The sequence below is a fragment of the Lepus europaeus genome, chromosome 3 (assembly GCF_033115175.1).
Source record: "Lepus europaeus isolate LE1 chromosome 3, mLepTim1.pri, whole genome shotgun sequence".
Classification (NCBI taxonomy): Eukaryota; Metazoa; Chordata; class Mammalia; order Lagomorpha; family Leporidae; genus Lepus; species Lepus europaeus.
This window is the reverse complement of record NC_084829.1, coordinates 114,225,013-114,241,613: the sequence shown is the minus strand read 5'-3', so window position 1 is coordinate 114,241,613 and position 16,601 is coordinate 114,225,013. Positions and strand designations below refer to the sequence as shown.

The following is a 16,601-nucleotide window of genomic DNA, read 5'->3' as shown; positions in this document are numbered from 1 at the left end:
AATAGAGGGAGACATAGAATCAAGTTTGGAGTGAAGATTGGATATAGAACCTTATGCCTATGCATACAAGAGCATGGAGAAATTTTGTTGTAAAAGCTTGACAAGGAAGAGGAAGAGGTGAGGTGCCTTAGCAACCTGGCAGAACCTAAGAGGAAAAGGTTTTGGGAAATTCCCTCTTCAAGGGAAAGGATATTAAATTTCTATGAACAGAGATTTCTGATACAAATTTAAACTTGCTTTCTACTCTGAATTATACTTAAGGCTTTGTTCTTCACAAACCTTGTATGATATTTGAATTGAATTTATAATGTTTTGGATGGGTTGAATATAAGGGAGTGGAGTCCAGTGTGGGAGAATATGGAGCAAAGTAGACCAGAGAGAACAAAGGTTTGGGTTGCGTTATAGCAGAATGATTCAGGACCCAGAAGCAGAACTGAGACAGAGTTTCTTCCTTTCAAAAACATGACTGTGCTTTTGAAAATGTGGCAGAAGTCCCTGCTGCTCTTGGGAACCTACAGCCTCCTGAGCTCCTTTCCTCCTGTATGCCTTAAACACACACTTCCTGGGACAGTGTTCAGAAACTGATTTTTGTTGTTGTTTAAATTTTTATTTATTTTAAAGGCATACGGAGACAGAGACAGATACAAAAGAGATCTTCTATCTGTTGCTTTATTTCCCACATGCTGTCAATATCATGGACTGGGCCAGGTCTCTCATGTGGGTCTCCCATGTGGTTGACAGGGACCCAAGTACTTGAGCCATTATTGGCTGCCTCCAAGGGTGTGCATCAACAGGAAGCTGTAGCCAGGAGAGGAGCTAAGACTCGATTCTTGCCCCTCCAAAAGATATGGGATGTCAGCATTCCCAGTGAAGACTTAATTTCTTTGCCAAATGCCCACTCCAACAAGCTGGAATTTGAAACCTGAGTCCCTAGAAGGAGTTACTCATTAGGTAGAAGTATTGAGGGATGGGGAAGTGGGACCACTACTCTGATTGCCTTTCCCCATACCAGCTGAGGAATGAGGGTGTAATAGACTGTGCAACTGCCACTTCCTCTTAGTCTAAGCAAAAACAAGCAGAAAACTAATTTTTAGATTTTAGAGAAGTCCTACAGCACTGGTAGGGCCTTCCTTTTGTTTCCTGACAAATAGCTTGTTGATACCAAAAACAAAAGGTGTGCTTTTTGGCACTGCTTCCAACTTTCCTTTTGACAAGAGTAAGATGCTTTGTGGATATGTTCAGTTTTTACCATTTCAAAGTCTAGTGGGTGGCACTTACATGGGTTAGTTATAAACAACTTTCAATTATTAATGCTGACATTATTATTTGTAAGTATTAATAATAGTCACGTTTAATGAGTATCTGGCACTCAGGTACAAATTATTTAGAGAAAGAAAGAGAGACTCTGTTTACCATTCGGACCTTTAATGGACTCTATGTTTTGCTCTCTGGCTACCTTGGGGGCACCTGCTTAATTGAAATAACCAAAGAATAGTAGAACCCAAGAACATCTGTAAACCTGTGATGGCTACAGCTACATCCATACCCACACCTGCATATATGTGTGAATCTCTATGTTATTTATGGATTAAGTGTAGATGATAGAGATTTTTGCTTTGCATTCGATGTTTGACAGAGAAAGATAATTTCATTTAAACATTTTGATTTTTATATGAATTTAAGAAATTATGAAAAGTCTTTACTTATATCTCATTATAATAGAAAATATTATTTCTATTGTGTATGTAATTGTTTTTCATAAAATGTTATTCTTATCATTAAGCAGATGCCGCCCTTTAAAAAAAAGATTTATTTATTTGAGAGGCTGAAGTATAGACAAGAGAGAGGGAGGGACAGAGAGAGAGATCTTCTATCTGCTGGTTCACTCCCCAAATGGGTGCAACAGCAGGAGCTGAGCCTATTCGAAGTCACAAGCCAGGAGCTTGTTTGGAGTCTCCCATGCGGGTACAGGGGTCCAAGCACTTGGGCCATCTTCTGCTGCTTTCTAGGCCACAGCACAGAGCTGTATTGGAAGAGGAGCAGCCAGGACACTAACTGGTACCTCTGTGGGCTGCCAGTGTCACAGGCTTAGACTTAGCCCAGTACACCACAGGGCTGGCCCAGTGCTTCCTTTTTTTTTTTTTTTTTTGTAAAAGAGCCATAGCTCCCATGATGCTCCCTGGAAAATACTTGTAGCTTCTGGTGCTTTGCATTTCTGTACACATCAGTGATAGAAACCACTGAGGCTGAAGGGCATTATTTCTTTCTTTTTTTTTTTTTTTTAAAGATTTATTTATTTGTTTGAAAGTCAGAGTTACACAGAGAGAGAAGGACAGGCAGAGAGAGAGAGAGAGAGAGAGCTCTTCCATCCACTGGTTCACTCCCTAATTGGCTGAAACAGCTGGAGCTGCACCAATCTGAAGCCAGGAGCCAGGAGCCTCCTCCGGGTCTCCCATGTGGGTGCAAGGGCCCAAGTATTTGGGCCATCTTCCACTGCTTTCCCAGGCCATAGCAGAGAGCTGGATTGGAAGTGGAAAGTCAAGACTTTAACCGGTGCCCATATGGGATGCTGGCACTGCAGGCGGTGGCTTTACCCACTATGCCACAGTGCTGGCCCCTATTTATTTCTTAATTAGAGACCAACATTAATAGATCTTGGCCAACTGCAGCCTGGAAATCTAGATGTTGGCTTCAATCATAGAATGGATTATGATCCTTATTCTTCTAATCCTCTCAAAGATTCTATTCTGTTTATTCTCTTTGCTGTGGAACACACAGAAAACACTTTCACCTGCAGTGTACTGCTGGCTACTAAGAGTAATTTTTAAAATGCTCTCTTCCCTCCTCCTTGCTTTGTTTCCTTCTTTATTCTTACTACTTTGAATATACTGTATAATTTATTCTTTTACTTTATCATATCTTTCTCCATTAGTGGTGCGAGCACCAAAAGGCAGAACCTTTTACTTGTTCCATTTACAGTACTGCTTTCTAGATGGTCTGGAGTCTAGAATTGTGAATGGCACGTAGTAAATGTTCAATAACTAATTGTTGAATGAATGATTGATGTGGTAGATTGTAGTGATGGTTTTGTCACCAACATTTGTGTGAATCTGGAAAAAAAAAAAAACAAAAAACACTTAGCTTTGTGAAAAGAGATAGTAACTTCTGGGGCCAGCGCCAGAAGTTAATCTTCCACCTGCAGAGCTGGCTTCCCAGATGGGCACAAGTTCTAGTCCCGGTTGCTCCTCTTCCAGTCCAGCTCTCTGCTGTGGCCTGAGAAAGCAGTAGAAGATGGCCCAAGTGCTTGGGCCCCTGCACCTACATTGGAGACCAGGAAGAAGCACCGGCTCCTGGCTTCGAATCGGCGGAGCTCCAGCCTTTCTGGCTATTTGGGGAATGAATCAACAGAAAGAAGATGTTTCTCTCCATCTCTCCCTCTCACTGTCTGTAACTCTACTCTCAAATAAATAAATAAAATCTTAAAAAAAGAGAGATAGTTAACTCTGTCACAGGCCTGTTTAAGAATTTAATGAAAAAAAGATTGTTTTCCCAGAAAAGTACATATACTCATTAATTTGCCCATATGGCATCATGAAAGTTTCTTTCTGGGTGTAAAGTTCTGATCAATTTCCCTTGTCTTTCCCTATAGAAGAATTCTTTGTTTCCACCTTTAATATCTCCATCTTTTGAACTTGTACATTATATAAATTTTTAAAGTAAAAGACACATTTTCATGCCATTTAACTGGTAAGCTCAAACTTCAAATTTGCTATTCTCTTAAATATTATCTGGACAATCTTCTCCTCCTAACATATTTTTCAAATTTTGCTGATGACCTAAATTTTTCATGAAGTTAGTAATTCTCATTTGAGATTACCTGTGACATCAAAGTCTTGTATTTAATCCCCTTTCTGCCCAGTGTTGTCCACCAGAACAGTTTTTTCACAGATACTTTGTTGACTTCTTCACCTGCAATACACATGCCCTTGTCCTTTTTATTTTTTAGGGAGGAGGGACTCTTTTGAGTCCTATTCAAAGTGTAAAAATATTTTCTTTTTTTAAAAGATTTATTTATTTTACTTGAAAGAGTTACACAGAGAGAGAAGGAGAGGGAGAGGGAGAGAGAGAGAAAGAGAGAGAGAGAGAGAGAGAGAGAGGTCTTCCAACTGCTGGTTCACTTCCTAGATGGCCGCAATGGCCAGAGCTGCATCGATCTGAAGCCAGGAGCCAGGAGCTTCCTCCGGGTTTCCCATGCAGGTGCAGGGGCCCAAGGACTTGGCCATCTTCCACTGCTTTCCCAGACCATAGCAGAGAGCTAGATAGGAAGTGGAGAAGCCAGGACTAGTACCGGCACCCATATGGGATGCTGGCACTGCACGTGGCGGCTTTACCTGCTATACCACAGTGCCGGTCCCGTAAATATTTTCTTTTTTTAAAAAAAGTCTTCTATCTTTTCTATAGCTTATGGTTTATTTATGTAACTATATACCTTTGGCAATTCAATGATCTTTTGTTTGGTTGTTTCATCACTTTCTTTTTGATTTATTACTCAATGAAAGTGGTCTTTTATCTCTTTTGATATTCAATATTTTCAAACAAAAATAATATACTTTTGTTTTATCATCTTTTGTCCATATAGTTAGTATAAAAATAATGTTACTGACACTTTTCAGCCCATAAAGGATGTAAAAAGCTATATAATGATTACTTTCTAGGATGCCTTCAAGATGTTTACCATATTTTATTTGGGATAAAACATTTAATGATGCTAAGTGATGACATAGCTCATTGCTGAGTGTCGAAATGATAGGTACTGCAGCTGAAACTTAGACCCAGCCCTTGCTTTTGTTGGTGTATATTCTAACAGTGCTTACATACATCATATTAGTCATAAAATGTTTTGAATATCACCTTTGGAATAGGTGAAAAAGAGGACTGATGCTGCCTTTTTGAATTTGTAAGAGAAATCTGGATCCAGGCAATGTAAAGGGTGTCTCCAAGTCCAAAGTGTGACATTATTAACTCATTTCTAGTGGGCACATGGAATGAATGCTAGCTGACTAAACTCAACACTTGGTCTTGTTTATTCCATAACATTCCAAAAATAAAGAATAAATTATTTTGTCAAATTAAAAGACACCTTCAGTGCTTTAATTAGTATGGGATGAGATAATATCGTTCATGGGGCCGGCGCTGTGGCGCAGCAGGTTAATGCCCTGGCCTGAAGTGCCAACATCGCATATGGGCGCCGGTTCTAGTCCCGGCTGCTCCTCTTCCAGTCCAGCTCTCTGCTATGGCCTGGGAAAGCAGTGGAAGATGGTCCAACTCCTTGGCCCCTGCACCCGCATGAAAGACCTGGAAGAAGCTCCTGGCTCCTGACTTCGGATTGGCGCAGCTCTGGCCATTGAGGCCATCTGGGGAGTGAACCATTGGACGGAAGACCTCTCTCTCTCTCTGCCTCTCCTCTCTCTGTGTAACTCTGACTTTCAAATAAATGAATCTTTATTAAAAAAAGAGATAATATCATTCATGACACAGGGAATTAATATTTTTAAAAATTAAGTGAATTAAGAAATTCCTTTAGTTTTTCTTTCTTTGTTGAGTAAGGAAATAGTTCATGAGAGAAGATAAGTATATTTTGGAAGTTTGGGTAGGAAACTAGGTAGAATTGTCATTTCAAAAATTAATGCCCCATAGACTCCTTACTAATACTGTCACCCAAAGCTTATTTATATAAACAATATGAATGAACATCTGTGTTTTTTTGTGAGGTAAGGTATTTTCCCAGGCATTATAAGATCAATTTCATTTACTTTATTGAAATGTAAAAAAGATAGAAACTATTTAATGATTAATGCTATCAACTATAAATCATATTCTTATTTATTACAAATATTATACAAAAACACAGCAGGTGGTTTAAATTCTGCATTTTTATTTCATGTTTGATGATTGGAAGTGTGATTTTATATGTCTACTTTTTTGTTTCTATTTTAAAAGAGAAAGCAATATTAGCTTCCACTTACTTTTACACAAATTGGAATAGTGTGAAAATGAAACAGTGCCTTGAGATTAAATGTCTATCTGAACTCTGTGGTATTTTTTGTAAACTTTTGTGTGAGGACTTGTATACTTTTGATTACTAGACTCAGAGAAATGAGTTTAGCTTATAATGAGATTCTTTTAGGTTCAGGTTGTAACCAGATTCTTTAACAAACTGACACCTTGCCCAGTGAGGAAGCACAAGTTTCATTCACCTTACTTCCTCTCTAAAGAAGTTCCTTCAAAATTCCCCCTTTATGAGGAGTATAAAGGTGAACAACAGCAACAGAAAAGCTTTATCAAATGACCCATGCAAGGCGCTTCCTGATTCCTAAGTGACTACAAGTCCTACCTCAGATGGTAAAGTGATATTGTCACTTTATCACATGATTTTTACACGTGTGGGGTTCTGACATGCTTGTATTTTGAAGGACAGAAGAGTCAGTCTCATTTTTTTTATCCTTACATTCATATGCAAATGTTCATTGGGGGAGAGAGAGGCAGGTCAGATTGAAATCTGTCTTCTAAGGCTAATTAACATTGGAAACTTGCTGTAACTGGTCCATAGCAGATAAGGCCTCTCCCCTAAGCACTTTACACTGCAAGTTTGTGGCAAGCACAAATAAAAGCTTACATGAAAATACAGGCATTATCTAAGGTTCCGGTGTTCCTTATAAAACAAAGGCCATAAAAAAATGCCTACATCAAAATACAATGTATTAATTTTTTTCACCAACAGGTATTTATTTAATGGCTCCAAAGGGCGCACAGCTGGTGCTTTGTACCTGAGATACATGGAGTTATCAAAGTCAGCCCTTGTGCTGAGGAAGTATGCATAAACACAAAACATGAACACAAAAATAATCTAAAATCAATGCAAAAATTTAAATTGTGGCACCAGCTTTAGTATGGTACATGTCAAAGCAGAGGGTATTCAATGAGTACTGTAGGAATTCTGAGTAGACAAGTTTAAGTAATGCACTGCAGGTAACAATAGGAGTGTGAGTTTAGTTGGAACACAAAGTTGATCTGAAGGAGTAAATGTTGAAGAAATGTCTAATGACTAGATAGTAGAGGGTCTGAAATTCCAAAATAATAAGAGTTTTATGCCATAAGCAAAACCAAACCAATAACATATTTATGAATATGTATTGGTGAGATACACCATTTCATATTTCTAGATAATAAATTTAGGGTGATGGGAATGAAGGAGAGAGGCTGAGAAAATGCATGCAAAACTTGTGGCAACAGTGTCTGGCTCCATATACATGATCAATCAACATAAGATAACAATATTAAAGAGAAGAGATAGTACAATACCCACATTATCCAAGTGGTGGTGATGAGTTAGACAAAGGCAATGGTGGGTGAAATGGAAAGGAAGGAAAGAGTAACAAACCACAGGTGAGCATCGTTTCCCCTCTGTCCTCATTATCGTGGCAAGTAAGTGGCAAAAGAGAGGCAGGGCTAACTCACTATGAGCCACGGAGCTACTGAGCCTGAGAAGAATGTGTAGAAGGGGAGAGACCCGATTACCTGAGCAGAAAGGAACTTCCCAGAGGGTTTCCTGGCAATGGATGGATGTAGGTAAGCCATATAGGACAACAATAAAGGACAACAATAGACAAGGCAGCCAGGAGTCCAAGCCTTTCATTTAGACAGAATAAATGTCTAAATGTAGTTATGAGTGTCCCCTGAAAACTAGAGGTATTTTGCAAATGTGAATGCCTCTGATGCCTCTCAAGCCGCACTGGCAAGGGTGGTATTTGGTTTTCCATTGTAGCACGTGTAAGTATGATGACAACAGTAATGACATCCCCAGTCTAGCTCTCTCGTGGGAGAGCCTTCTCATGTTGCTTCCTCCTCAGGTAATTATGCCAAGTTAATCGATCCATGCTCTTTCTGCACTTTCTGGGAGGATCCAAGTTTATTTGGAGAACTGATTTTTAGAGCTTCTTTTTTTCATAATCTGTCTACAATAGTTGAAGGCCAACTGCTTTCGTTTTTAGGGAGACACTAAAAAATATATTGACTTTTGTAAGCCCTAGCCTGCGGTTACTAGGCATGGGCCCTTCGCTTTAAAAGGTATAGAAGGAGAGCCATAGAGTTTAAGAACTTTCTGGGAATTCCTGCATACCGTGTAAGAGTGCCTGTGTTCCAGTGGAGTCTGGGCTTGAACTCAGCTCCTCTTTCCAGCTTTCTACCAGTGCATATCCTGGGAGGCAGTAGGTGATGTCAAATACTTGGGTCCCCGACACCCACATGGGAGAGCAGGTTTGAGTTCTCAGGTCCTGGGTTCAGTTTGGCGACAACCTGCTGTTGCAGGCATTTGGGTGGTGAACCAGCAAGAAGATGATGTCACTGGAGAAAAGCCGTGGGGTTCTTCATGCAAGAAAGAATTCAGGGCCGGCACCGCGGCTCAATAGGCTAATCCTCCGCCTGCGGCGCTGGCACCCCAGGTTCTAGTCCTGGTTGGGGTGCCGGATTCTATCCCGGTTGCCCCTCTTCCAGGCCAGCTCTCTGCTGTGGCCCGGGAAGGCAGTGGAGGATGGCCCAAGTCCTTGGGCCCTGCACCCGCAAGGGAGACCAGGAGAAGCACCTGGCTCCTGGCTTCAGATCAGCGCAGTGCACCGGCTGCAGCACGCTGGCCTCAGCAGCCACTGGGGGGTGAACCAACGGCAAAGGAAGACCTTTCTCTCTGTCTCTCTTTCTCACTGTCCACTCTGCCTTGTCAAAAACAAACAAACAAACAAAAAAAAGAATTCAGGTGTGAAACAAAGAACAAATAAGGTTTTACTGGGGATAGGGCATCTGTCAGAACAGAAGACTCAGAATGTCCAGTCACTCCGACTGGGGAAAGGCAAGGTTACTTAGCTGAATGGATAGAATACACCTGGGCAGGCCAGGTGGGCAGCTCAGCAGAGAGCTAAGCATGCAGTCTTTGTTTAGACTCCCAGTTTTTAAAGGAGTCTCTTTACTCCCTCCCCCTTCTCTTCCAGGAAAAAAGGGTTTGTGGAGAGTAAATTAGCAAATTCCTCCCCAGGTTTTCTGGCACCTGGCAGAGCTGGGCAGAAGGGTTTCTCCTAGGGTGACTGTGAGGGTTTTATTGCCCCATGTTGTCAGGTCAAGTAACTCATTTGTCCTGAGGAGAGATTCTCTTAGGAACTTTCCTTGGGGGGAAAGGCCAGGGCCATCAGGAAGGTTATCAGGGTCTGGGCTGACTTTGAAATGCAAAATGCTAGGCTTTGGCAGGTGTACTGGGCTAATTTCTAACTTCCTACCTAACAAGATAGGGAAGCTGCATGCCTTTCAAATAAATAAAAATAACTTAAAGAAATGGTTGTACAATAAATCAAGCCCATTTAAAAAGTGTAGGAGGAAATTATCTGCATCATACTGGAATTATGAATGACCTAGGGTTGTTCTTTGTGCCAGTTATTGAGGGAAAATACAGCTCTAGTAAGATGAAGAGACAAAATGTTAATGGAGGTACCACATGTATTTACATAATGATTTCTCTAAAGCTTATTGATATTTAAAGTACTGAAATGTTGAAATCCAGTAACATTGCATTAATTCTGTTGTTTTTGTAAAAGGCACACTTTGCCCTCCAGTTAAACATACGACAGCTTTTGTTAGCCTTTTGGATTAGAAGAATGGCCTACTGCCACCTGGTGGCAGCACATCCTAATCAAGAATGGCAGGGAGAACAGAAAGTCACTTGAGACAAAATTTTCAATCCAAATAAAGAGAAATAAGATCATGTACAGATCTTCACTCATTGTGACTTCTAATCCATCATGTCTAAAATCAAATTTATTTTTTTCCTTCAGTTCGTTCTCTTAAAATAGACACTGTTTATTGAGCATGAATGTACCCAAACATCAAGCTCTTTACAAATGTTATTTTCCTTAAACTTGAAACAAAGCTGCAGACTAGTTATTATTATTCTCACAAGTGAGGAAACCAAAAAGCAAATGAGGAAATTGAGGCACAGAGAGGTTAAATAAACCCCAAGGAGGTGCTATAGCTCTTAACTTTTTCTACTCTACCTGCTAATGTACTGTGGGGCCCATAGCCCTTCAGTCACACGGATTTGAAAGCCTTGGGTCTTGTTCCATCTGTTTCACTGCTCACCCATAATAACTTGTCTTCTATTGCTTTGGGATTTTTCTCATGTCTGGTAATTCTAACTTAAAAAGTTTCCAAACAACATGTACATTTTTATAGCATATTTCTTGTTTGTTTTTTTTGTTTCATACTTAAATTTTAAAGTGATTTACAACCATATATTATTGTAAACATCCAAATTATAGAGAAAAATTCAGAGTAAAAAGGAAAAAAGCTTTGTCATCAGTCTGATCATCTCTCACTAACCTCTAGAGAAGTGAGCACATAGAATTTTTGGCTTGTTGGCTTTTAATTAAAATATAAGTAGAACTATAATATTCTTATTCGTCTCAAATTTACCTTTTTTCACCTGAATGTTCTGTGCTAGTACCAGAGGATTTGTACACAGTAGACACATGATAAATATTTGCAAAGCAGATTTTAGACTTGTCACATATTCTTTCATCCCAAACAGGCATTAGATTTTTTTGTTCTGTTTTCATCTAATTGAAGCATTTCTTTTCTCAGATTACCCTGGGTTGGTTTCTTCTTCTTCTTGGTTACTTTTAACCAAGGTTACTTTAAACCAAGATGTCTTTTGTAGCATGGTATGACAAAGCAATAAACGTTTTTTTTTTTTTTTTTTATCTCTCTCTTTCTTTCTTCTCGCCCCTCTCTATCTGCCTCTGTCTCTCCTTCCCTCTAACTCTGACTTTTCAGTAAATAAATATTTAAAAAATAAAGATGGAGTGTGTTGACTTCTGTTCCTGTGAAGTTCTTCCAATAGTAACACAAAAAGAATGGACATGTCTTTCGTGACTTGAATTTTTTTTATTGAAACATAAATTTCTATGTAGTAAGGTATATAGTTTTTAGCCCAAGATTCAGTGAGTGCTGACAAGTGGGTATACCTGAGTACCCCACACCCATCAAGGTGTGGAGCATGTCCAGCCCCCTAGGCAGCTCTCTTGTGAACCTTCCCAGCCCACTCCCATGCTTCCTCCCAGAAACATGCCCTGGTTGCCGTCACTACTGAACAGTTGTTTTGCCTGTTCTAGATCTTCATATAAGTGCAGTCCTGCATGCAGACTTTTGTCTCTGGCTTCTTTCACTCATAATGTTTGTGAACTTCATTCATGTTTTGAGTGTATCAGAAATTTTCTCCTCAGTAGTAACCCCTTGTATGAATATAGCATGGATTATTTTATCCTTTTCCTGTTAATGGACATTTACATCTAGTTTTTGGCTATTGTGAATGGTGCTTTCATGAATAGTCACTCAAATTTCTTATGGGCATAGGTTTTTGTTTCCCTTGGATAAATACCTAGCACTAGATTTGCTAGATCACAGCATAGACACCAGGGTACTTCAGAAGGTTCATGGAAAAATAGAGTTATCAAAAGGTAAGTCTATTTTGAGGCAAAAAATGTTTTAAAATCTATGCATTTGACGATTTTCAGAAAATTCCAAGAACATGTACATTATGAAAAACATTGTGTGGATTTAAAATTTTTTGGAACAAAATAAATTTATCTTTTTTTTTAACATTTATTTAATGAATATAAATTTCCAGTGTACAGCTTATGGATTACAATGGCTTCCCCCTCCCATAACTTCCCCCCCACCCGCAACCCTCCCCTCTCTAAATATAATAAAATGTGTGTGTGCTTTGTGTTGGGATCATTTTACTGGTTAATGCTAACTTATTCTCAGCTCTCTTATATAAATTTCTAATTTCTGAAACTTCAGCGTGCATCAGATTCACCTCAGGGCTTATCACAATTCAGATTGCTGGGCCACCCCCTCCAGAGATTCTACTTCAGGAATCAAGAGAGACCCAAGAATTTCTGTTTCTATGAAGTTTTTTTGATGCTGCTGCTCTAGGGACTGTACTTTGAGGATCTCTGAGCAGTATGTTACTCACATGAAGCTTTATACCAGCTGAATGTCTGGGTCCCTTCTTGGCATTCACAGTACTACACACAAGAATTCGAAGACAGGTTTGAAAATGGCTGTGGTCGATGTTGGCACGTTGGTGTGGTAGGCTAAGTCTCTGCCCTGCGGAACCGGCATCCCATATGGGCTCCGATTGGTGTCCTGGCTGTTCTACTTCCAATCCTCTCTGCTTGTGGCCTGGGAAAGCAGTGGAAGAATGGCCTAAGTGCTTGGGCACCTGACCCCACATAGGAGACCCAGTAGAAGCTCCTGGCTCCTGGCTTTTGCAAACATTGGGGAGTGAATCAGGGGATGGAAGACCATCTCTCTCTCTGTCTCTCCCTCTCTGTAGCTCTACCTCTCAAATAAGTAAATGAAATCTTTAAAAAAGAGAGAGAGAGAGAGAGAGAGAGAAAGAGAAAGGAAATGGCTGTGGTGGACAAATAGGCCTGGGTTGTCGATGCTGTTCCAGAATGGGAGCAGTAGGGATACTTAAAAGGCAGAACTGGTGACAATGACAGTATTGCCAAGAACTCAGATTTCACATTAAGGAACAGTTTTCACATGTGCAAAGGGTGGAATGAGCTGTTGTTTACCCATTAGTGTCTACAGCAGCACCTGCTCTGGAGATTGCAATCTATAGCAGTTGCATCATCTTTGAGTATGAAGGATGGCATTTTAATGCTTCTATGTTCAGAAAACAATTTTTTCTTTATATTTTCACTTCCTGGTAGGAGCTCAGCCAACTAAAATTCCAGGTACTCAGTGAGGTGATATATTCCTTTAAATATTTATATCCATTTCATCATTAGAATAGATTCAGGACTGGTGTGATTTGCCTGGAAAAACCATTGCAACAGTGTAAAAAAAAAAAACTATAGGGGCTGGTGTTATATATTTCTGTTAGCTGTCACAAAGCACATCGAACACCGGAGTAAGGGAAAGAGTTTATTCGAGGAAAAGCCAGCAGACTGGAGGGGAGGGATGAAGAAGGATAAGAGAGAGAAAGAGAGTATAAGAGAGAGAGAGAGACAGAGGACAGGAGCTAGTGAGGAGAGAAGATAGAGCAGAGAGAAGAGAGACAAGAGGAGCCAAGAGAGCAGGAGAGAAGAGCCAAGAGAGCCACGTGTTCAGGAACAGGCCCTTTTTAAAACTTTGCCTGAGGGTGGGTAGGGAAGCAGGAGCAGCAAATCCCATTAGGATGGGGGTGGAGCTTGACAACAGTGCTGGGGCCATGTGGCCACATGGCTTTCAGCAATGGCAGCGAGGATAGAGGCAACCAGGATAGAATCCGGCACCCCAACCGGGACTAGAATCTGGTGTGCCAGCGCCGCAAGGCGGAGGATTAGCCTGTTAAGCCACGGTGCTGGCCTAGGCTAACTTTTGATAACGTGTATTTCCTCTCCTAGACTGTATTTCTTCCCTCAAGCCCATATTTTTCTCTCTTGAGGTGTTTATATATACATATATATATATATATGATTTATTTTATTTATTTGAAAGGCAGAATTATGGAGAAAGAGAGACAGGGACAGACAGAGAAAGAGAGGTCTTCCATCTGCAAATGACTTCAATGGCTGGGCTGGCCAGGCTGAAACCAGGAGTTTCTTCCAGGTCTCCCATGTGAATGCAGGGGCCCAAATACTTGGACCATATTCTGCTGCTTTCCCACACACATTAGCAGGGAGCTGGATCAGAACTGAACCAGCCAGGACTCAAACTGGCATCCTTATGGGATGCTGGTGCTTTAGTTGGTGGCTTAACCCAATATACTACAGTGCCAACCCCAAGATGTTTATAGTTTTAAAGATGATACTTGAAAACTCAATGTTTCACCTAAGTCCTGTAATGATAATGATTATTTTTATGGCCTTAGAGTGAGGGATCACTTGTGAAAAGAAGTTCTAAGCTGTTGCTTATTAGATCACATTGGTTCCTGCTTGATACATATTTTAAACTAGCTGTGATATTGATAATTCGTAATTCTAGGTTGATGTTGATCACGTTCACAAAATGTGTGTTCATTTCTGGAATGGTAAGGTTAGTAGGATGAAGACAAGAGGTAGAGGTGGTACTATAAAAATATTTCCTGGGCAAAACTATTATTTTGATGTAATCTCTTTATGGGTTATAGTTTTTTTATATGAATAAATCCCTTCTGGCTGGCACCGTGGCTCACTAGGCTAATCCTCTGCCTGTGGCGCCTGCACCCCAAATTCTAGTCCTGGTTGGGGCACTGGATTCTGTCCCAGTTGCTCCTCTTCCAGTCCAGCTCTCTGCTGTGGCCCGGGAAGGCAGTGGAGGATGGCCCAAGTCTTTGAGCCCTGCACCCGCATGGGAGACCAGGAGGAAGCACCTGGCTCCTGGCTTTGGATTGGTGCAGCGCGCTGGCTGTAGCAGCCATTTGGGGGGTGAACCAACAGAAGGAAAACCTTTCTCTCTGTCTCTCTCTCTCACTGTCTAACTGCCTGTCCAAAAGATAAAGAAAAAAAAATCCCTTCCAAACAAGCAAAGTCATAGCATAGTATGGTGCTTGCTCAGTGTTGGAGGCAGCAGAAGAAATTAATGTCTGGAGAACTAGATTTTAAGAATTCACACTTTAATATGGAATGCATGAATTATTTGATTGGAATATTTGCTTGCTAATGCCTAGAAAGTATTAGGTGAGGCAGCAGACAATGTGATGGTAATGATGAGAAGTTTTAGAGACTGGAATATAGCAGGCTTGTCCTGGGCTTTGATTTTGATGAAGAAGGGACAGATCTCTGAAATAGAATGCAGAGGTGAGCAGGGATGGATAGTGGGCAACAGCCAGATTCCTGCCTTGTACCTTACTTTTATGAATCCTGGTGTGGGTTTCAGACTCCTGACAAATCATCTCTAATGTCAAAAGCTTATTTGCATCTTAAGATGTTTCATTAAAAGTTATTAAAACTCTCTGATGTTAGAATACTTTCTTGCCAAGCTCCTTTCTTCTTAAAAAATGACTGTTGATTGGTTAATTAAAGTTTACATATCTTTCTTTTTAGGTGGTTTTTTGGAGCAATCAAAAGAGCAGATGCAGAGAAACAACTAAAATATTCAGAAAATAAGACGGGTGCCTTTCTAATCAGAGAAAGTGAAAGTCAGAAAGGAGAATTCTCCCTTTCAGGTATGGCCATTGTTTCATGTGTTTCAAGTGGCTGAGAGTTTGTAGTCATGAACTTGCTAGGTGAACATGGGTATGCTAATTTTAAATTTGCCTTATTTCTTGACAATAGCACTGAAATTAGATGTAATGAACTACTCAGAAGTAATATAAAAATTAGCCAAAAATTGTCTATCTCTGACTAGCAATCTCTATAAACAGTTTAAATTATATGCATTCTAGGTATGAAATGAAAAACATATGGATATGGCTATATTTTCTTACTTTTGTATTATCTAGGATCTTTGTAGGGCAATTAGAAGCACGAAACAAAACTATGCTTTTGTCAGGATTGATCTTGCAACAATACAATTATTTTTTCTTTTGCATTTCACTTGTCTTTGGTAAATAGGAAGTTTGTTGAAATACAACATGCTAGTGCATTTAGTTAACCCTGTGACTTGTACACTTTGGTCAAATGTTTTTTCAGCTAAAGGTCAAGTACATATGTACATTGTCCTAGAAAAAAAGAAGCACAGGGGACCTGAGAAACATCTTTAAGAGTTACAGGTGCTGTCTTTTACAACAAATTGGATGCAACTGGAGACCAATATGCTGAGTGAATAAGCCAGACCCCCAAAGACAAATATCATATGTTTCCTATGATAGGTTGTAGCCAACAGATAGAGTACAAAAAATTCTTAATGTATGTTGAACTAAACTGATATCTTGTAATTTGATTGTTGTCTGTTACCCTTGTCTATATCCCTGTGGAACAGTGTCGATCTACCTTTTACTTGTAAAGCTCTTTGTTTAGATGAGTGTTGAGCCTCTGATTATAAAATAAATTGAAAGTATGTTATTGCAAAAATATTAGAAGAAAGGAAAGGAAGGCGGTGGGGGGAAGTATCATTGTATTCTTGGAAATTCTATGAAATTCATAAAATCTGTTCTTTATATATTAATAAATTAAAAAGTAACAATAAAAAGAAAGAGTTACAGGTGCTCACATGTATGCCTTTGCTTTCAGAAATCTCTGATATTAGGAGTATATATTGCAGCATTACAAAACAGTCTTTCTTAAACACTAGGGAAGTCCATCTATAAGTGTGAGACTCTCTTCTTGCCCTATTCTGGTCTCTGTATTGTCTACACCTGTCATTTGTGATTCCATCCCCTTTGAGCATGTATTCTGTTTTTCCAACTGGTTGTGAACCCTATGGGGGAAGAGACTACTTCTCTTTGTTCCTGTTGTCCTGCAATAAATGTTTACTTAACATGATGCCTGTGTACCTCTTTATAACTGCCTGGCTAACTAAGCCAGATGTCTGGGCAGCTTGTATGGTATCACACTGAAGCAGGTCCTGAGCCCACCTGGACTGAGAGC

General features: G+C 40.0%; 1 protein-coding gene across 1 annotated transcript in view; it reads left to right on the top strand.

Moving 5' to 3' along the window:
• Window positions 1-16,601, top strand: part of FRK (fyn related Src family tyrosine kinase) — a 138,206-nt gene that overhangs the window by 53,304 nt on the left and 68,301 nt on the right. The window contains exon 2 of the mRNA XM_062186641.1: window positions 15,117-15,238. Coding sequence (XP_062042625.1) covers window positions 15,117-15,238 — 122 coding nt within the window. The remainder of the gene's footprint in view (window positions 1-15,116; window positions 15,239-16,601) is intronic.